This window comes from Callorhinchus milii, unplaced genomic scaffold, assembly GCF_018977255.1.
Source record: "Callorhinchus milii isolate IMCB2004 unplaced genomic scaffold, IMCB_Cmil_1.0 Scaffold7, whole genome shotgun sequence".
NCBI classification, from domain to species: domain Eukaryota; kingdom Metazoa; phylum Chordata; class Chondrichthyes; order Chimaeriformes; family Callorhinchidae; genus Callorhinchus; species Callorhinchus milii.
In genome coordinates, this window is record NW_024704748.1 from 9,035,683 (window position 1) to 9,057,548 (window position 21,866).

General features: G+C 46.0%; 1 protein-coding gene across 1 annotated transcript; it reads right to left on the reverse strand.

Annotated features, from left to right (window-relative positions):
* Positions 1-99: 99 nt before the first annotated feature.
* Positions 100-20,862, reverse strand: bms1 (BMS1 ribosome biogenesis factor). The gene is made up of 24 exons (XM_042336965.1): positions 20,803-20,862; positions 18,769-19,021; positions 17,837-18,027; positions 17,425-17,504; positions 16,592-16,780; positions 16,188-16,330; positions 15,337-15,458; positions 14,551-14,744; positions 13,881-14,020; positions 12,612-12,774; positions 12,048-12,576; positions 11,238-11,339; positions 10,634-10,785; positions 9,636-9,717; positions 8,679-8,758; positions 7,489-7,659; positions 6,371-6,559; positions 5,692-5,872; positions 4,722-4,780; positions 3,766-3,888; positions 3,431-3,578; positions 2,468-2,643; positions 1,364-1,525; positions 100-671 (listed from the first exon to the last, which is right to left on the reverse strand). Exons 2-24 carry the CDS (start codon positions 18,945-18,947, stop codon positions 447-449), a joined length of 3,780 nt encoding a protein of 1,259 aa, XP_042192899.1. The 5' UTR covers positions 18,948-19,021; positions 20,803-20,862; the 3' UTR covers positions 100-446.
* Positions 20,863-21,866: the final 1,004 nt, after the last annotated feature.

Consider the following 21,866-nt stretch of genomic DNA (forward strand, 5'->3'; position numbering starts at 1 on the left):
ATATCAAATGCAAGGATTATTATTATTATTATTATTATGGAGTGAGTGACCAATTTTATTTGGGGGATTGTTAAGATGTTGTAAAATAATTCTCCGCGGTTTAAGATTAAAAGGATTTTTTTTTACTGATGGTACAAATTTCATAAATACACTGTACACCACAGAATGGAAATCTGACCTCTGTGTTTCACAAAGACTATTATTGTCAAAACATCCTGTGTGGTTCCAAGCAACTGGAAAAACAAGAGGGCAAATTATCTCTTCAGCTACTTCTACCATCCCAAGTTTTGCGAGATTGAAATCAACAGATCAGAAGTTTGGGCAGATAGACCTTGCGACTACGATGTTACTATTGATTTCACGCAGTCTGATTTGAAGCCTGCTGTCTGATTTTGGTGGAAAGTTCAGGTATTTGGTGAGTACTGAGGTCCACTGAGGCGTCAGGCTCAGGCTTCTTCACGTCCTTTCAGGCTGGATTTCACTTTACGCTTTTCTTTCTGTCCTAAGACCCGGTAGATCTTCTTGCGAGCTTCCTTCTGCCTCTTAATCTTGTCTTCTTCCTGTTTCCGCTTCTGCTTGAGAAAGTCTTTGCGCTGCTGGCGATGCTTCACCTTCTCCTTCTGGACTTTGTGTCCGTGGACGGTACTCAGAGCGCCCAGCAGGGCGGAGATCTAAGGGTAGAATGATTAATTTAAGAAAGGGCCAGTTCATTTTCACATGCAGAAGGACATGTACTTAAAATGCTGATGACAACACAGCTTGGCTCATTGGAAGGACTTGAAGGGCAGACCAGTCACTGCGTGCAGGAATCCTCCCACTCAGCTCTTGTTTAACCCTGAAAGCCAAAGCCCTAACAGGTGGGGTGGTCCTAGCTGGACAAGCATCGGGAAAGCTTGCCAGACAGCGATATCAATGGCAAGCAATGTGGTCTTAGCTGATTAAACTCCAACAGTATCCCAACGCACACTCTAAGGGTCCCCAAGCCTTGGCTCCTACCGACCCTAATACTCCTAATACTTTCTGGAATTAGTGAGTAGGAAGCATCCCTCAGGGAGAGTGTGTGCATTCCATTGCAACAATCTATCTCTGGAATTTCCACGTGTAGGTGAGTTGCATGGAATTCTCAGTTTGGTTTGGATACTCTTACACATGGGTTTCGGCATGTGTCAGACACCACCCCCCACACCATCCCCCCAAATATACTGTGAAACAAATATGTGGCACTTCAGTGGAGCCACTGTGACCCAGGGTTGAGTGAGATTGGACTTCATTATATATGTATCTGTGCGACCCAGTTGTGTCCTAAACGGACTGTGACCGAAATGAGACTTTCATGTGTCAGGTGTCTGACGCTAGGATTTACCTTTTGCTCATATCTATCTCTGATGACTGCTGGTCGCTGGCGATCACGTCCCACTTTGGCCTTCTCCCCGAGAATCTTTGGCTTGTTCTTGAAGGGAAGAGCTTTCTGTAGTTCCTTGGGGATGTGCAAGGGATTGAAATGCCTCTTCTGCCTCTCAATGGGCTGCAGGGAAAATCCAGAGTTTCAAACCAAGATAACCACAGTAAAACACAGCAAGTGCACTCTCACTATCACAGAGGGTCAGGCAGCTACATGAGATTGCAGCTAGAGACAAACAGAATGGTTGGAATTATATCCAGAATTATATACAATATTAAGGAAACGTTGATGAATCTTTATAAGATGTTGCTGGTCACAGCTGGAATATTGTATGCAGTTTTGGACTTGTACTACAGAAAGGATATTAGAGCTATGAACTAATACAAGAACAACTTGCATTTATATAGTGCCCCTCACACTAGGGCATTGCTATAACTGTTTCAATCCATTCTGTCACTGCCTGGAAGGCTGATAATTATGTAGGTTTAGTGCTGGCAGAACACAAGCCTGGCTCAGTTGGTAGCACTCTTGTCTTCAAGTCAGAAGATTGTGGGTTCAAGTACCCACATTGGGACTTTGAATTCATCTAGTATAGACTGACACTTCAATGCAGTATTGGGGGTATTCAGACAAGACATACAATTGAGGTCCTGTCTGCCCCTGTTCAGGATGTTAAAGATCCCATGGCACTATTCAAAAAGAAAAGGAAATTTCTTCTGGTGTCTTGGCCAACAATCCCCCAAATAAAATTAGTTAGCACTTTATGGCTGCTTGTGGGACATTGCTGTGTGCAAATTGGCTACTAGTGTAGAAAATACACAGTCGCTACACTTTACAGTATATCCTGTGAGGTGCTTGGAGACTTTCTTCTGACTTGAAGGGCTATATATCAAATACAAGGTCTATCATGTTGTTAATTTTATTATAGACTTATGAGCTTTGCTGTTCAATATTCAGAGGGATAACTTGGCAATTGTTAGAGGGAATTGCAGTAAAGGACAAAGGGGGGAAGACTGGAAAAAAAATGGCTATAGAAAAATATTGTTTAAAGTGTATTGCACAAACCTTGTAGAGAGAATCCTTGTTTGGTTTTATTCTGATACCCAGGTCATACTTAAGCTGCCCCAAGCTCTTCATTCCAGTCCAGGTCTCCTTCTCACCACTGGGTCTCAGTAGGGATGTTACTGGATTATACAGTGTGGGCAAAGTGACAGGATACCATGTTCGTATGAAAACAATATCTGTACAGAAGCACAGAATAGGAAGTTAAATTGCCGAATGGTAAATTTGTGGATGTGAATCACTTAGTGATTCAATGGCACTACTCGAAAATAGATGAGAGTTTCTCCTGTATCCTGGGTAACAATTACCCAGGAAAAAAATGTTCATTTGATTCATGGCTGTGTGGATCAATGCCTTCTGAAAAACTGACTTCCACATTTGCCTACCATTACAATCACCAAGCTTTACAGAAAATTCTGTGAAGTGCTTTGAGATGTTTCAATGTGATAAGGCATATCAGGCACGGAATATGATGGTAACTTATTAAGAACAAGAGTTTAGAAAACAATGACCCTAGTGGGGTCTAATATGGAATATTTAACTAGTGGGTGCTGCTGTTTGCCAAGTGTGACAATTTCTGCCATGCACCAGAGAGAAACTCACCAATATTTAAAGCACAGCTTGATGCTGTGATGGGAGTACGGTAGGGTGGGTATTTTGGAAGGATGAGATCAGATGGGCAGAAGGGCCTTCTTAATCCGAACCAACTTGTGATCTTGTGAACACGAAGCCTTAACAACGATGCATTACTATTCTAAGTGCTGGTTCTCTGGGTTTCCTCTAACATTTTTCATCCTTGACTGAAGGATTCCATTTTTCCCTAAAGATCAGGGAAACAGTACCTCGCACACACGACCAGGATTTTCTTTCTAACGTGTCCCATAAGTATCACTGTGGGTTCTGGCATTTCTTAATTCCATCCAAGGCCCGATTTCAGAATAACACTCCCAGGGACAAACTACTCACCGCTCATCAGCAACTTATCCTCGAATGAGGCTCGGAACGCGCCTTCAGGAGTCCGAAGCGCTTTCTTCAGGATCCCGCGGATCCCGCTTACACTGCGGATGGCGGCACCCTCGAATTTAGCAACTTCCAGCATAGAGCTAAACATCCCCTGTGTGCAGAAGCAAGACATGTTTTCTGAACTACACCGGAAGGACCAAGCGTCATGGGGAATCTTCCCCCACTCATAGAGCAAAAAGGAGGAATAGTCTACACGTCTCACAGCAAAAAGAGATTTCTAGAGCAGCTGGTGTATCACACAGGCAGACAGGCCTCATTACATCACGGTTGATGCTTACCTTAATGAAGGAAGTGTTCTTGTAAATCTTGAATGGGTACCCGATCAGCTTCAGTTTCTTTACAATGGTAACAGACTTGTCCAGGTCAAGAACCACTCCAGTAGCTGCGATCCTGAAGTTTTTCTGGAGCGAAGACAAATACATGTTCAACTGCCATGTTGTTTGGGACATGACAAGTGCATGTGACTGCCAGGAAGGTGGAAGGTGAACTGGATGGACCTTGGTCTTCTTTTGTCTAGCAATTCTTAACTCCAGGGGAGCGGTGGATAGCCCAACGACAGAGAATAAGGGAACTATTTACTCATGGATGTTTATATTGAAGCCTCCAGAGTCCTTCCACCACTAATCAACCCCCCACCATCCCAACTGCCTTCACTATTCTGCTATGGTCAGTCTGGTCTGACACATGCAGAAACCCATCACCGTGTTTAAGAGAATCCAAACCAAAATGAGAATTCCATGCATTCCCACCTACACACGGAAATTCCAGAGATAGATTGTTGGAATAGAACGCACTCTCTCCCTGGAGGGATGCTTTCCTAAATCCGGAAAATATTAGGCATAGGATGGCAAGAGCCAAGGCTTGGAACCCAGAGTGTGTGTTGAGGTACTGGTGGAGTCTAACCAGCTAAAACCGCATAGCTTGCCATTGATATCACTGTCTGGCAAGCTTTCATGCTGCTTGTCCAGCTAGGACCACCCTAACTGTTAAGGTGTTGGCTTGCAGGGTTAACAGGACCTGAGTGGGATGATTCTCTGCCCCTCTGCCCTTCGAAGTCCTGCAGATGAGCCAGGTTGGTTCTGTGCTGTCATCGGCAGTGCCCTGGAATACTGCGGCCCGCCTGGCTCAGGAACAGGACTAGAGAACGTCACAGAGGGATGGCTCGATTCTGACATTTCATTACCTTCCCTACTGTATCCCAACACACACAGACATCATCACGGTTCACACTCACCGTCACCCCAGCCACAGATTGAACTGCTAAGAAACCAGTGCCCTGCGGAGTGATGGGACCTGGAGAAAGCAAAGAAAAATGTGCGTTTGGGATTTCTTCTCCATAGAAACAAACCAAGAGACACTAAACTAGTTAAAAGTAATTAGTCCTGTAAGTATTGTTACAGTGAAGCCAGGATTACTTTACAGAAAATCTAGTTTCATTATATTGCAAGTAGGCAGGAGATAATGTAATATGCGCAATTGCTGCCACGTTTCACCCATAAAATGTACAGTAAATTCACTATACAGTATATTCTATGAAGCTCTTTGAGCCGTTTCAATGACGTGATAAGGCGCTATAGGAAATGCAAGGATTATTATTATTAATGTTTTCACACTTGATCTTGGAAAATGCACTAGCTATCTAATGGGCATTTGTAGCATTACAACATAAGGTGATGATTCTTCACTCTGGTATTGGGATCCAAAAAAAAGGGGAGTGGTGTTAAAATTAGAGCTCAGCTGGTCAGAAGAGAAAAAATATACTTTGTACTCCAATAGACAGATACATAGGAAGTCAATATCGTTAAGTGATGTGGAAAAAAGGCAGGGAAATGGGATCAAAAAATATCCTACTACTGAATAAAATGGCTTTCTGTGTTCCTATAGTATGTCTTCAGTTCTCCAAGATGCTACCCCACACGTAGGGCACTATATAAATGCAAGATGTTGCATGACGTTAATAACAGCAAATGCAAATATTACAGTAAAAGGCTAATATAAATCCAGGAGCCCTTTCTTTCCATCATTCCTTTAACTCATGTTGCTAAATTGTAACTAGCCAAAGACGAGGATGTTTCATTATGGTCCAAGTGTGTGTGTGTGTGTGTGTGTGGGGGGTGCATGCCTGCCTGTCAGCAACACACAGATATCCGATGCTTTAAGTCAAGCAGAACTCAGATCTGATTTGTACAAATCCCAACACTTACCCCATATGGAGGCAGAGCAGTGCATGTGCTCGGGGGTGTACTTGAGCAGCCTGTGCCTTCCATTGTGGTCCTCGATGTAATACATAGGGATGGTCTGAAAACGTCTCCAGCCCAGCGAGAAGATTAGAGGGTCTCTCGTCTTCAGGATCTTCTTGTGCCATCGGTGCTTCTTCAAACGCATCTGTTCCAGAGATAGAGAGGAAAGGCATGGATTGGTCAGAGTTACCAGGTCACTTTTTGGTTGGAGCCATCTGTAATACCAATAATTCTTGCATTTGATAAAGCATTTATCACGCCGTTGAGACGTCTCAAAGCGCTTCACAGAATATATCGTAAATTGGATTGACTGTATTTTGTGGGCGAAACGTGGCAGCCAATGGCACACAGAGGTGTCCCACAAAGTCTGGATTGAGTGACCAAATTATTATTGAAGAATTTATTACCCGTGGAAAGCAATCGGCCAATCGACTAACAACAGGTTTCATACTTACTGTTAGGTAAACAGAGGTGTTTGGAGAAAAGAAACTTGCCTAAGGTTTCGCCCTGCACGGGAATTGAACCCGGATCCTCTCGCTCGCGCGGCAGGTCACTAACCACTACGCTACAGGACTCTACGATATCTTGCAGGAGACAAGATTATGGATTAGCCAAGAGACTTCAGCACCAGCGAGCTCAATACCTGCACATATCCGATATTTCCTTCAGTGCTTTTCAGGCCTCCGAGAATCAGTGGATAGTGAGCATCAAAATTGGCCACAAATTCGCAGGGAACATTGTTAATCTCAACCCGGACATACATTCCCGGCCTAAAGCCCTCATACTGGACACGAATCTCATCATCCTGGTCTTCAAATTCAGCACGGTTAAGCTGTTTAAAGGGAGGGAGAGAAAGAGAAAAGGGGTGGGAGAGACAGATGGACAGAGGGGGGGACATGGAGAGGGAGACAAAGAGGGACCAGAGAGAGGGGAGGGGGAAGAGGGGAAGAGAGAGAGAGAAGGGGGGTGGTGAAGGGAGAGAGAGAGATAATACTTTATTAAAAATCATCAGGAGATAAAAGCTGATTTTGTTTTGAAGATCAGTGCAGATCAGATTTCACACAGTCTTACTCCCAGCGATCACCAAATTCAGGATGTGGCACCAGCTCGTAAGCCTCAGTCACAGATGAACACTCCTTACTTGGTAGTTCCTGTTTATTCCCATTTAGATCCCACCTTCCCCTCCCCTCGAAAACAAGATTACATTTGTATAGCGCCTTTCATGTCGGGAGGATGTTCCAAGGTGCTGGACAGTTAGGGATTTGGACCCAAGTTGGGGGAAATAATGGCATGATTTTCCCGTTCAACAACCCTTTAGGAGTTTTTGCCCTGCACGGTCAATGGGTTAAGCAGTCAGAGCCGCCACCTGTATGAGTCTATCCAGCCGGCTACAGGATGTTGACAACGTGTTATAAGCTTCCCTCGAGTGGTTCACTTAACAACAACAAGACTACATTTGTATATCGCCTTTCACGTCGGGAGGACGTCCCAAGGCTCTGGACAGAGTACAACATTTCAGACCCAAGCTGGGGTCGGGGGGGGAGAGGGGAGGGGAAGGGGCGTGGCCGATGGCATGGTCAAAGAGGAGGCAGGACTTGAAGGAGGCTAAGGAGGGGGCGATGCAGAGTAACTGGGGGATGGAATTCCAGAGGTTGGGGGCAGAGTGGCTGAAGGCTCTCCCGCCAATGGTGGGGCAGCTGGGGTGGGGGACACAAAGCAGGCCTACAATACTGGCCTGGTTTCAGGGAACATTGTCCGTACCTGGGCCTGCTTATGCATTTCATCCTTAAGATCGTCGAAGTACGTTCCTTCCCCTCCGTCGTATTCCAAGTCAAACATTTCCTTCAACTTCCGTTTTTTTGCCAAACGCTTATTCTGTTTCTCGTCTTCTGGATGTGCAGCATTGGCTTTATCTTCCTCATCTTCCTCATCCTAAATAAGGAAGCCAAAGTTATTCCCTTTACTCTCAAAGGCACCTGAAGATGCCATGCCACAAAGTGTTCAATATTGTGAGCAGGTTTGAAATACAATTGCAGGCTGAAAATCAGGAAGAAATAACAGACAAGAAGAAAAACAGGTTTCTTTAATTCTGTGGTCCCTCTCTTCTCCCCCAGCCCTTATATTTTTATTCTTATTAAATCTTTTAAAATAATAATAATCCTTGCATTTGATACAGGATCTTATCACGTGATGGAGACGTCTCAAAGCGCTTCACAGAATATACAATAAAGTGAATTGATTGTGTATTTTGTTGGTAAAACACGGCAGCCAACTGCACACAGCAGTGTCCCTTAAACAATCGTGGATTGAGTGACCCAAATTATTTATCTTTTTTTAACATGATTACTACCCCCAGAAGTGACCTGCCAATCGACTAACAACTGGATTCCTACTGACTCCTGGCTAAACAGAGGAAACTTGCCTAAGATTTCACCACATCCGGGTCCTTTCGCTTGGAGGCGAGTGCTCCAATCACTGTGCTACAGGACTCCATGTTTGTTGCAACAACATCAATTTGCATTTATATAGCACCCTATAGGATAACGTCTCAGAACGTTACACAATGGTGAGACTGGACACTGAGCCAGGGAGAAGGAGATATGACCATAATTGTGGTCGAAGAGGTAGGTTTTAAGATGGGATTTAAAGACAATAACAACAACAAATTACATTTACACAGCGCCTTTCACATCAGGAGGGCATCCTAAGGTACCGGACAGGGAGGGTAGGGGTAGGAGGGTGACCGAAGTATGGGTCGCAGTGGAAGGTTTTGAGAGGGCCTTGAAGGAGGCAAGGGAGGGTATGAGGCGAAGGGAACTGTGGGATGGAATTCGAAAGAGTGGGATAAAAAGACATAAAGAAGGGATAAGGTGGAGGGATAGAGACAGGATTCATAAGTCTTGCAAACTTACACTCAAATGCCTGTTGATTTATAATGATTTTATCCTTACCTCCTCCTCATCCTCCTGCTTGGGTTTCCCCTGATGAACATCTCCTGTCTCCAGATCCTGAAATGTTCCGTACAAAGAATCTGAAAGAGAAGCAAATACTAAATAAATTCCCAGATGCCTGCAACTGAATCAGCATACATAGAGGGAGTAGCTCTCCAACTGTCTGCAACACCCTCCATCCCACCTTTCCCTCCCCACACACACAGGTGGGGAGCAGGAGCACAAAAGCAAAATTAATGAGACGATTATAAAGTAGCACATCCACATTCAACTTCCTCGATATGAATATGTGGGCATGATGGGTGTGTATTCAACAGTGAATTTGTGCCTGATAGACTGTGTGTGCAAGTTACACTACTCTTCCCCCTGAGAACATACAGTAATACTTGCATAAATCTTAAATCATATATTCACCGGAGTCCCATTCAGTTTCCTATCAAAACCACTTTGATTTCTTTACACTACTCATATTGATCACCTCCTAACTCATAACGCCACTGCCCTACCCTCCATTACTCCCCCTTACCGTTTGCTTTGAGTCGTGAGAAAAGACATCCTGACTCGTTGATACACATGCATTTACCGACTGCATTGAATGACGGGAAGCATAGTCTTCATCTATTGCAGCACACGCAGAAGAACTCCATTTCCCGCGATTCAAATGCTTGTAGGTAAGTGCACATGCGATGATGGGTCAAGACGCATTGAATAGGGAGAAATGTAGTCGTGACCTGTTGCCGCCTGCACACTTACCAGATGACGTGAATTATGCACACACAGTTTAGATTATTGATTAAATCAGATATTCTACGATTTATAAATTTGCCTGCAGCTTGGACTTCACGCAAGTCAGATTAAATGCTATGGTCCCGACTGATACAATTTATGTGAGTTTTACTGTTATCGTTCTATTTCAGTAACAGAACTCAATGAGTTTTTAAGAAAATCTCCACATACCATCTTCCTCCAGGAGAGCAGTTGCATCCTTGTCCGCTTCCCATTTTCCCGTGACAAAACAGTCTCGGATACAGTTCATCACCTGCACACAAAACCAAATCAAGTTATATTGACAGACGCTACATTCACAATTTCGCAGACGAAGCATTATTCATCTTAGTTCATCCCGGCTCAACTCAACCTCATCATAGCTCAGCCATTCCATAGTAATAATAATCCTATTAATCCTTGCATGTGATATAGGGCCTCATCATAGTAAACTGTTAACAATAATCCTTGCATTTGATATAGCGCTTTTCACGTCTTCTAGATGTCTCAAAGCGCTTCACAGAATATACTGTAAAGTGAATTGACTGTATATTTGTGAGCGAAATGCGGCAGCCAATTGCGCATAGCAATGTCCAACACACAGTCATGGATTGAGTGACCAAATTGTTCTTATTTTTTGGAGAGATTATTATCCCCGGAAAGTGATCCACCAATCGACTAACATCCGGGTTCCTACTTGTGTGCGTGGAGTAAGGAAACTTCACCCCGCTGAGAATCAAACCCAGGTAGTCTCACTTGCGAGGCGAGTGCTCTCACCACTATGCTACAGAATTCCACGTAGCAAAACCAGCATACACAGGACGGGTACCAATCACTTGTCAGATGCTGGCACATAGACTACGACATCACAGCAGGGATCAGAAATCCACTGAGAAGGAGATGACAAGATAGTAGCGTGGATTCACAAGGACGAAAGCAGCAAAGGCGGGCTAATGTACAGTGAAAAGTTTGTCAGCTTGGCTCAGGGATGTGAGATTAGGAGGAGGTAGTGTGTGGTATCAGAGAAGGTTTTGCAGTTGAGGAAGTTTGATGGCTGAATGTTCATCATCTGTTCCTAAATTGTCAAAACACGTTTTACTTCATAGAAGTCAACCCATTGGCACAACCTCCTTTTACTTAGGCTTCACTGTGCTGAGAAGCAGGTACCAGCCACTGTCTCTTGTCCTCACCTCCTCCAGGTCCCAATCTTGAGGCTTTTCCACCAAGAACTTCGAGGAGTCCAGACCATTAGCCCTCTGTCTGGAGTCCCTGTCCGACCTGGTGACACGGAAGAGTCCTCCCAAGATATCCTCCTCATCCGAATCCTCATTCTCTTCAGCCACTGTAAACAGAGTTCAGAAAGATCTCATCTCATTTCCCTCACCACTCCCTTCGCTTGTACCAGCCTGTTTCATGCCTCCTCTACTCCACCCCATCATCAGTGGGTGGGCTACCCCTGTTGTCAGAAACTTCACGCCATGCTCCCTCCCTCCCCTCGTTGCATTGTATTGTACTCAAAAAATTACAAGCAGAGTGTTCAATATTGTACTCCTCAAAACCCAAGCAACTTCAATAGTGTGGACCTCTCCACCGCTCCACTATGTGCACCTGAGAGACAAAGCCCAGCATCCCAAGTCCCAGCAGAAGGTCAGGCACTGTTCTATTTATTCCAGGCCAAGTGGCTAGGATATCCACAAGGGTTAATAAGTTGACACTATGACATTTCCCTGTACAGTGGGCAGTAACTGACAGGTTCAATCACAGCCTCACTGTACGCACTCCGCCTCCCCTTACCTGCTCCGTACACCAGCTTGCGAAGATTCGTCACCGACTGCTGCCGCCGTAGAAACGAATCAGCTGCTCGCTCGGCCAGGCCTTCCTTCCACTTCAGCGACCCTGCACACACACAGCAAGTGTAACACGCACACTGCTCAAACGTAATCCAACAACAACAACAACAAATTACATTTGCACAGAGCCTTTCACATCGGGAGGACGTCCCAAAGCTCTGGACAGTCAGGGATTTTCGCCCGAGTTGGGGTTTGGGATCAGGAGGGGTGGAGGGCAGGGAGGGTAGAGGTAGGAGGGTAACTAAAGGCTCAGTCGAAGAGGAGGGCCTTGGAAGGAGCAAAGGAGGGGGCGAAGCAAAGGTACTGTGGGATTGAGGCTGAAGGCCCAACCGCCGACAGTGGGGTGGGCAGGGCGGGGGCCATAGAGCAGGCCAGTGCCGCTGAACGGAGGGAACAAAAACAACAACACAATTACATTTGTAAAGCGCCTTTCACGTCGGGGGCAGATAGTTTGTTATGAAGTTAGCACGTCACAGAGGTAGGGAGAAGCAAGGCCATGAAGGACCTTGGAAAGGAGGACAAAGATTTTGAATTCTATCCTGCTGTAGAAAGGAGCCAGTGGGGCCGGACTCCATTATCATTAATGGGTGTCTGACACATGTGGAAACCCATCACAGGGCTTAAGAGTATCCAAATCAAATTGAGAATTCCATGCATCCCACCTACACATGGAAATCTCGGAAATAAGATTGCAGGAATGGAATGCATCCTGCTTAGCTAGAAAAAGGTACCAGACAAACGTCTTTTCACACACCTGCAGTTTCTGCAGTAGAATCAATACGTTCCTCATAATCCTCTTCTTTCAGAAGTTCTTCAATTTTGCTGTCTTCCTGGCTCAGAGGCTTGTCCTTTGTCCCCTCTCGACTGCTCAATGCTGCCTGCCTGTCCAGATCTGCCTTGGAGTCCAGATCTTCACCTCCACTGTCAGAGACCTCCCCCTCTGATGATTGCTCCTCTTCTGTGCAGTTGCCCGAGTCAACTTTAGGAAGCCTTTTACCACCCAGAACTGTGCCTGTACTTGTTCTGGACTTTGTTGTTGGCTCCCTTGATATTTTATCATCAGGGAGACAATCAACCTCCTCAGTATCGTTCACCTGCTCTCGGTCACCCTTCTCCTCGTCGCTGCTCTCCTCGGTCTTCGAATCCTCTTCAAGGTCATCATCACTATCCGCAAACACTGGCATTTCGGCGGGAATGCCCGTCTGATTCTCCTCCAGCCTCAAACGTTTAACTGGTCGCAGGTCAGTGGCTATTTTTGAATCCACACTGTCATCATCATCCTCCTCCCCATCTTCTTCACTATCTTCATCTTCATCACTCTCTCCTCCGCCTCTTCCTCACTCTCTGCCTCATCCTCGCTTTTCTCCTCCCCCTCGCCTTCGCTCTCACTCATCTCTTCCTCCTCGTCCTCAAACATGGCCTTGCGACGTACTTGGCCACTCTCGGGATCAATGACTTTCTCCTCTCTGGGCATCTGGCATCTGTTTTGCAAAGAAAATCTGATGTTAACTGGTTTTATTGCCTTCATCAGGAACAAGCAGTTCTCATCTTTCCCTGTACTCGGAAGAGAATTGTGTGTCAGTCTGACTCACTTGCCTCTGAGTCAGAAGGTTGTGATAAGGCACTATATCAAATGCAAGGATTCTTCTTATTATTATTGTGGGTTTAAGACTAGGCTGATACTTAACACAGCGCTGCATTATCAGAGATACCATCCTTTGAATCAGACGTTAAACCGAGGCCTCCTTTGACTGTTCAGGTGGACAGGGGAAAGGGGAGTTTCTCCTGTTTTTCTGGCGAACAACCGCCCAAATAAAATTAGTCATTCACATCATGGCTTTTTGTGAGACATTGCTGTGTGCGGGATATTGCTGTGTTTCCATAAAAATTCACAGCCAAATATACTTCACAGTAAAATCCTGTATCGTTCTCAACAATGCAATAAGGTGCTGTATCAAATGCAATGATTATTGTTATATGATGCCTTATCAGGCTAATGTAACGTTTCAAAACACCTCGCAGGATTTACTGTAGTGTCGTGACTGCCAATTTACAAACAGTATTGTCCCACAAGCAACCAGCAGGTGAACGACCGATTTTTATCGGGCAATCGTTAGCCCCAGGACACTGGGAGAAATTCTCTTCTCCTTTCAAATAGCGCATGGTATCTTTAACATCCACCTCAACAAGCACACAAGATCTCGGTTTAATAAAAACAATAATTGATACTGCGCCTTATCACGTCATTAAGGTGTCTCCAATTGCTTCACAGAATATACTGTAAAATGAATTGACTATATATTTTTGGGGTGAAACATGGCAGCCAATTATTTAATTGTTTGTTTTTTGAGGGATTACCACCCCTGGAAAGTGATTCACCAATCGACTACCAAACAGGCAGTCGATTACCTACTGCTAGGTAAACAGAAGCGTGTGGAGGAAGGAAACTTGCGAGGCGAGTGCTCTGACCAATACGCTGCAGGACTCCACGTCTTCAGATGAGATTTAACATCTGCCACTGCCCCCCACCCCACCAGCCCCCCTAAGCGCTCCACTGGAACATCAGCCGAAACTGCGAGCAGAATACCTGGCTTCCTCCACGTCCTCCGATGCCAACGGTTTGGAGTCCTTGAAGAGCGAGACTTTGCTGGAGGCCATTTTGCTGTCGATGGTGGTGTGTGTGGCAATCAGGCTCTGCACTAGCTCGTGAGTGGGCCCATGCTCTTCCTGCAAAACAAACAGGACTTTGTTAGCAACAATCAAAACCACCACAGAGAACTGTGCTCACCCACTGCATCGCGTCACCCAACCCCAGGCCACATTCAAACACTTTTGAGAATAAAGTGTACCAGAAATAGAACCATAGAAATGTACAGCACACGCAGCCATTCAGCCTATTGTGCCTGTGCTGACTCTCTGAAAGAGATCTCCATCCGAGTCCCATTCTCCTGCCTTCTCCCCAATGCCGAATGCAGTGCAAATGTCCCAGACGTGTGGAGTAAAAAAAAAACTTGCCTACAGTTTCGCCCTGATCGGGAATCGAAGCCGGGTCCTCTCAGTTGCGAAGAGAGTGCTCTAACCACTGAACTACAGGCGCCATATGCTAACTAGGGATCATCTTCTCGGTCCTCAGTAGAACATCCAGCGACTTATCTCAGGTGGCAGATGCTTCCTGACCCCCATAGACTGCATCTCAGCACCAGTCGCTAGAAAAGCAGAGAACTGCTAAAGAGCAGTCAGTCTCTGAAGTCGGTTACCTCTTTCGAGTGCATGTGGCTTCCCCCTAGGTCGATGTACACAGCATCCTTGTCGTAAACCACCCCTCCGACACCGGACATGGGGGCGAAGATCAGCCTCTCCTTCTCATTCAGAGAACGTTTCTTCTGCTGTTCTGGGAGGGGGCAGGGGTCCAGGAGGAAACTGACATCACGAAGACTAAAGTCACCCACACCTGGAGAAGCAAAACACAGGCAGAATAGGAATTTGCACCCACAAACGTTTATCAAATTAACAGTCATATATTGCAGCATTGCAGAAAGTATCCTTGCATCTTATGATAAGAAATATGTATTGTTAGAACTTAGAATGTCAAGACGCCTCAAAGCATTTTGACTGTCCATTGTTGAAACTTTTTGTCCGTAGGCATTTTATCACAGCACGGTCATTCACTAACCCGAGGTAAATAACCACTTTATCCACAGGATTGTTAGTCATGGGAAACTCTGTTCTGTTTTTCAAGCGCGACTGTATATTTTGTAGGTGAAATGCGGCAACCAATTGCACATATCAGTGTCCCATAAACAGCAGTAGATTGAGTGATCAAATTGTTTTTGTTTTTAAAATATTTTAGAAAAGCGAAAAGGGTACTGATTAGTGCGAGTGCGCTAACCACTACCCTACAGGACTCATGACACATACACGAGAGAGAGGAATAGAGGGGTGGAGGCTTGCATGGAGTATAAACACCGGCACGGACTAACTAGGTGGATGGGCTGTTTTTGTGCAGTATCATCGTGAGTAACTGTGCAAGTGGAATGTGTCACCTGGAATATGAACCTGACTGTTGTTCCTGATGTATGTTCCCCGCAGGTAGCCATACAGCGAGACTTTGCGGTCACACTTCTGATTGATGCGAACCTCCTCTGGGTTGGTCAGATCTTCCATTCTGTAAGGCAGGAGATACCACTATCTCTTTAGACACACGTACTTGTATCACAGTATAAGCAGAGCTCATCAAAGTAACAATGTGTTTTTAGATGTTACAAGATCCCTAAGCAGGATGTGTCCCTCCAGTGCTTCACAGTAAAGTGGATTGACTGTACATTTTGTGGGAGAAATGCGCCAGTCAATTGCACACAGCAGTGTCTCACAAACAGTCGTGGATTGAGCGACTACATTTTTGGAGGGTGGGGGGGGCTTATTACTCCCAGACAGCGATCCTCCAATCAACTAACAATAGGGTTCACACTTACTGCTAAGTAAAAAGAGGTGTGTGGAATAAGAAAATACGCTTAAGATTTCGCCCCATCCAGGAATTGAATCCAGGGCCTCTCGCTTGCGAGGCGAGCAGGCTAACCACTAAGCTACAGGACTCCACACGATATGACTCTTCATCGTAGGCAAGCCAGAACAATGAGAATTGGCAAGTTATTTAACAGTGGGAGCATTGCAGTCAAGCCCAACCCTTCCAGCAGCTTGTTAGAGCATTATGGAGTTTACAGCTTCCCCCCCAGTCATTACCTAGTTGGGCAGCACTCAGACCATGCTGGAGGCCAAACTCACTCCCAGTGTCGGCAATGCAGAATTCCCTTTCTGTTCTCTTTCACCTCCCTGGAAAGTCATCGCATTAAAGCCACGGGCTCTGTTTGTGTTCCGTAAAATCCTGCGCACCCACCTGTCGGCCAGGATGTAGGGATGAGCTGTTTGCCACACAAGGGGCCGGAACTTCATGACGGAGATGAAGCGGCCCAGGTTGCGGACTTCCTGCTTCTGGTACTCGCTGTGGACCATCCCCGACAGGTAAAAGAGCTTTGCTCCCTGGCGAACACAGACAAGACGTCACGCCTCGCTTCAGCCGAGACAGGCAGCAATTCCATGGACACAAATTCCCAGTACCTCGTCCCAAGGGGCCACTCGTCAAATCCCTATTAACAATCCTTGCATTTTATAATGTTGTTTACAGATTAACTGACTGAACATAGGTAGGGTTTGGTGGTGGGAGGGAGGAATTAAACCATGATTCTGCTCTAGGCTCAGTAACACACTCTGACCACCCACACCCACACCAGTTGCCTGTACCTGGTAAACCTCCGTCCAGAACCTGTGCTTCAGCCTCTTCTTTGTCTTCCTCAGCTGCTTGTTGTTCTTGAAGCTGTCCAAGTGGGTGAGGACCCCCATGATCTTGGGGAAGCCGTGCACCTGGCAGATGTTCAGGAATTCAAACGTCTCCATCTCAAAGCCAAAGCTGGCATCGATCAGCATCAAAACCTGCCGAGAGCAGAGACTCACTCAGACCCACAGACCCCGCACAACTCAGCCACTGCGCACCATAGCAATAATAATAATCCATGCATTTGATATAGCGCCTTATCACATCATTGAGATGTCTCAAAGTGCTTCAAAGAATATTTTGTAAAGTGTATTGACTGTGTATTTTGTGGACGAAACGCGGCAACCTGTCATGGATTGAGTGACCAAATTTATTTATTTATTTGGAGGGCTTATTATCCCCAGAAAGCGATCACTTTGCACAATACGTTGGTAGATCCTTTCTCAACTTGAAACCAGTCTCTTTACTTCAGCTACAGATTGGCACTAAGTATAAAACCTATTTCCCTTTGTTAACATTTTCATGATATTTGCATCAAAATGTTGCTTTTGATATATTTTCATCACATGCTTCCAGTGTTGGCATCTTGGTTAGACACACAGTAAAGCTCCCTCAACACTGTCTGTCCACACTTGCAGGTCAGTGACACCACAGGTTAGAGACACAGTAAAGTCACATTAAGCGTCAAGAATATTGTGTAAAAGGTGTACTGGGAAAATAAGATTCAGTCACTGAGCCAACACTGTCCATCAGGTAACACTTATTCTGTGTGAAGAAACCAAAATGAAAAAAAAACACCTACGAGATCAGCCACTTTGGCCAAGTCGATCATACTGTTGATGTCGTTCCTGCATTCAATAATGGTGAGACGCCGCTTTTTGCCTGTTGGGATCCAAAGTGAAGGGTTTACATTGTGAAACAGTAGAGGGGTTCAGACGGTTCCAGGCTTTGTATCACTGAGATGTTGAGAGAGCCTAACAAACTGGATTATATTCACAAGAGAAACAGTGCGTGAACAGGAAAGATCCATAATGTTTCCAAAACTATTGGAGCATTTAATTTTCAAGTATAGCAAGGCTGCTTCCATCCAAGCAAATGCAAGGATTGTTAGTATTAGGGAGGAAGGGAGGGAAGGAGTGGGGGAAGGAAGGGGGGAGGGAGGTCGAAAGAGACTTGCTGCCTTTGAAAACAAACACACTCATTATCTCACATACCTGAAACAATGGTGACAGGACCCCTGATGTCTGTCAGTTTTTGCTTGGTGAAGTTGCGAATAAGGCACTGGATCAGAGTGCTCTTGCCCACCTTTGGGGGTCCTACCACCACCACGACAATAGGCGGCGGTTCAAGGGGAGTGCGGTCCACCACGGGAATATGATGCTTTTTAATCTTCAAGTCCTGTGTCCTGGTTATAACAATAAAAAGGATTAGTTAATAATAATAATAATAATAATCCTTGCAGTTGATGGCGCTCATTCACTCTGATCCTCTGGACGTCTATCAGGCACTGATTTCCTTATTAAAATTCGAGCGGATGAGATACCACAAGACTTAATGAGGAAATCAGTGCCTGACCTTCCATCAGGAGGTGCAGGACTTTGTGGACACCCTGCAGCTCGATTTTTGGGGAATTTTCAACTGAACCAGAAGCCATTGATGTTCAAACCTTGACCTTTGGCAAAGTTTTGCAACCTGCACGAGCGCCGTTTTAATAATAATAATTCTTGCATTTGATATAGAGCCTTATCACTTCATTGAGACATCTCAAAGGGCTTCACGGAATATACTGTAAAGTGAATTGGTGGTATATTTTGTGGGCGAAATGTGGCAGCCAATTGCATACAGTAGTGTCCCACAAAGAGTAAATTAAGCAGTTTACAAAAGGAAAAATCCCCAGCGACATTAAATCGCTGCTCTAACGCTACCTGTGCATGCAAAAAAAAACAGGGTAGGTTTTTATTAACAAATTGCCCAACAAGAAGTCAGTCGGAATTGAACTAATTGCAGTTAACAGAGAGCTTTGCACTTCCAACTCTTCAGCTATTGGAAACCAAGAACGATTAGTGGAAGATGAGATGTTTCAGACACACCCCAAAAGCAATGCACTTAGAGCTGAAATAAATAGTGATCAGCACAGCTCTCTAACCTATGGAAGGTTTTGGCCATCCTGACGGCGGACTGGACGGCGAAGGCCTTGGGGTTTCTCTTGCGTGGGTCAGTTTCATCGCCGATCCCCAGGTTCTTCAGATGGCGCTTCCTCTTCTTCTCAGCCTTTGGGCCGCTGTGGCGCTGGTGGTGCAGCCTCTTCTGCTTCCCCTCCTCCATGCTGCGATCTTTCAGTTCACGGTGTTACCACACCAGCAGCTTCAGCCGATTTCACTGCAACTCGGCACGTCTCACTGCACAGACAAATAATAATAACAATTAAACACTTGTACTGAATACAATTAACTACTTCTAAACACAATGTTTCTGTTGTTGGTCAGTGCACTGTGGAAAAAGAACATGGGGGAAACAGGACTTTGTGAACACCCTGTAAGTGAAACAAAACGGCTCAGATTTGAATCACTGGTCTGTACCGAGTTAGCTGATCTCCAATGAGTTATTAATAATCCTTACATTTGATAGAGCACTTTACTTTGTTGTTGAGATGCCTCAAAGCATTCACAGAATATATTGTAAAGTGAATTGACTGTCTATTTTGTGGGCGAAAAGCGGCCAATTGCACACCGCAGTGTCCCACAAACAATCATGGATTGTATAACCAAATTATTATTTTTATTTACTTATTTTTGAAGGGATTATTACACCCGAAAAGCAACTAACAACTGGTTCCTACTTACTGCTAGGTAAACAGAGGCGTATGGAGTAAGGAAACTTGCCTAAAGTTTCGTCCTGCCCAGGAATCGAAGCTGAATCGCTTGTGAGACAAGTGCTCTTAACAATCCGCTACAGGATTCCACAAATGTACCAGGTTTCACATTTCACGTTTTAAATCCAGGCTTTGTTTGCAGAATCGTTAAAGAAAAATGTAAACAGGTACCAGGTGTGTGAATAAGGGACTTGTAATATGCCTGAAGCTAATAAATATTTTTGTTAGCTAAGAGTTTCAAGGGATATTGAGCAAAGGCATGTAATTGGGATCTAATAGTATGGCGGAACAGGCTCGAGGGGCTGTATGGCCTCCTCCTATTCCTATGTTCCTGTGCTCCTTGCCCTCCAACCCTTTTGCCTCCAACCTCCAGCTCGGGTGCAAACCTTATTGTCTAATGCCTAGAGACGTCCTCCCAACATGAAAGGCGCTGTGTAAAAGCAATTAGTTGTTGTGTTGGCTGAATACATGGAGGTGGAGGAGGGGGTTATTTATTACTCAGCTCAGACCCGGGCGCTCTCTCTCTCTCTCTCTCTTTGGGGATAGATAAGAGGCTGGGATTGTGGGGGGTAGTGAATGGGGGTTTATCTGCCCACCCCCCACTCTCTCCCCCCACCACCTCTCTCTCTCCCCACCTCTCCTCTGCTCCCCCACTCTCCCCCCCCACTCTCTCCCCCCACCTCTCTGCCCCCCCACTCTCTCCCCCACCTCTCTCTCTCCCCCCCAACTCTCTCCCCTCCCCACTCTCCCCCACCTCTCTCCCCCCCTCTCTCTCCCCCCAACTCTCTCCCTCCCCACTCTCTCCCCCCACTCTCTCCCCCCACCTCTCCCCCCACCTCTCTCTCTCCCCCCAACTCTCTCTCTCCCCAACTCTCTCCCTCCCAGTCTCTCCCCCCACCTCTCTCCCCCCCACTCTCTCTCTCCCCCCACTCTCTCCCCCCCCACTCTCTCCCCCACTCTCTCCCCCCACCTCTCTCCCCCCACCTCTCTCTCTCCCCCCAACTCTCTCTCTCCCCCCAACTCTCTCCCCTCCCCAGTCTCTCCCCCACTCTCTCCCCCCACTCTCTCCCCTCCCCCACTGTCTCTCCCCCCACTCTCTCCCCCCCAACTCTCTCCCCTCCCCTCCCTCTCCCCCCATATCTCCTGTCTCTCACACACACACTCTCCATCCACGGCCTCTCCCGGGGGTCTCTCCTCCCCCCTCTCCCCTCCCCCCTCCCGGGGGTCTCTCCTCCCCACTCTCCCCTCCCCCCTCCCGGGGGTCTCTCCTCCCCCGAGGGCTCCTGTCCCGGGGTCCGGGTCCCTCACCCGCTCTCAGGCTCCTGTTCACTTCCCAGCACGTGAAGTCACACCGGAAGTGCGCCACTGAAGCGGTCCGGCCGAGGAGCAGCAGAGCGCGGTGTTCGGTTCCGGGTATATTCCGCCCCCCCCCCCCCCAGGGAGGGACAGGTCGGTTGCTCCAGTTTTCACCAACGTTGACTCTGGTGATAACTCTCCCACAGGTTATTCACTGAGAAATCGTTTCGACTCTTATGTTAACTCCCTCCCGGGCAGGGCTGGCGAAGTCATGTTTATGATCCAGTCCTATAATAAACCCTCCAAAACCAAAAACAATAATAAATGGGTCAATTTCAATCCACGACGGTTTGTGGGACATTGCTGTGCGCAATTGGCTGCCGCGTTCGCCCACAAATATACAGTCAATTCACTTTACAGTGCGTTCTGTGAAGCGCTTTGGGACGTCCTCCCGACGTGAAAAGCGCTATATCAAATGCAAGGATTATTATTATTATTGAATTCAACTGAATTACTCAAATTATAATACTGATCTTTGCACTTTATCGAACGTCCAAAAACATCTCAAAAGTGCTCTTCGTGTTATTGCTGTCATTGAACTGCGGTCCCAGATTTTTCTGTTCAGGTGGATGTTGAAACCGCAAACAAATGCTTCTGTTTACCAAGCAGTACATAGGAACCCGGTTGTGAGTCGATTAGGGGATCACTTTCCAGGGGATTTATTTAAAATGTATTTATTCTATCCATGACTGTTTGTGGGACACTGCTATGTGCAATTGGCTCCCGGGTTTTGCCCACAAAATATGGAGTCAATTCATTTTACAATGCTGTGAAGTGCTTTGAGACATCGCAACAAAGTGATAAGGCGCTATATCAGATTCAAAGATTATTATTGTTAAAAATATTTTAACATTTTTCTCCCAGTATCCTGACCAACAATCCCGAATAAAAAAATGTTCACTACTTCATGGCTATTTGTGGGATGTTGTTCAACTGACTGCCCCAAACACACAATCACAACACTCTACAGAAATTACCGTGAAGCGCTTTGAGACCGAGACGTCACAGACACAATA

Coding starts and splice junctions, on each gene's coding strand:
- bms1 (XM_042336965.1), bottom strand. CDS start 18,947: ATGGAGGAGGGGAAGCAGAAGAGGCTGCACCACCAGCGCCACAGCGGC. Junction 12,775..13,880: donor GAGGACGTGGAGGAAGCCAG/GTATTCTGCTCG, acceptor TTTGCAAAACAG/ATGCCAGATGCCCAGAGAGG. Junction 8,759..9,635: donor TGCTCTCCTGGAGGAAGATG/GTATGTGGAGAT, acceptor CTTCTCTTTCAG/ATTCTTTGTACGGAACATTT.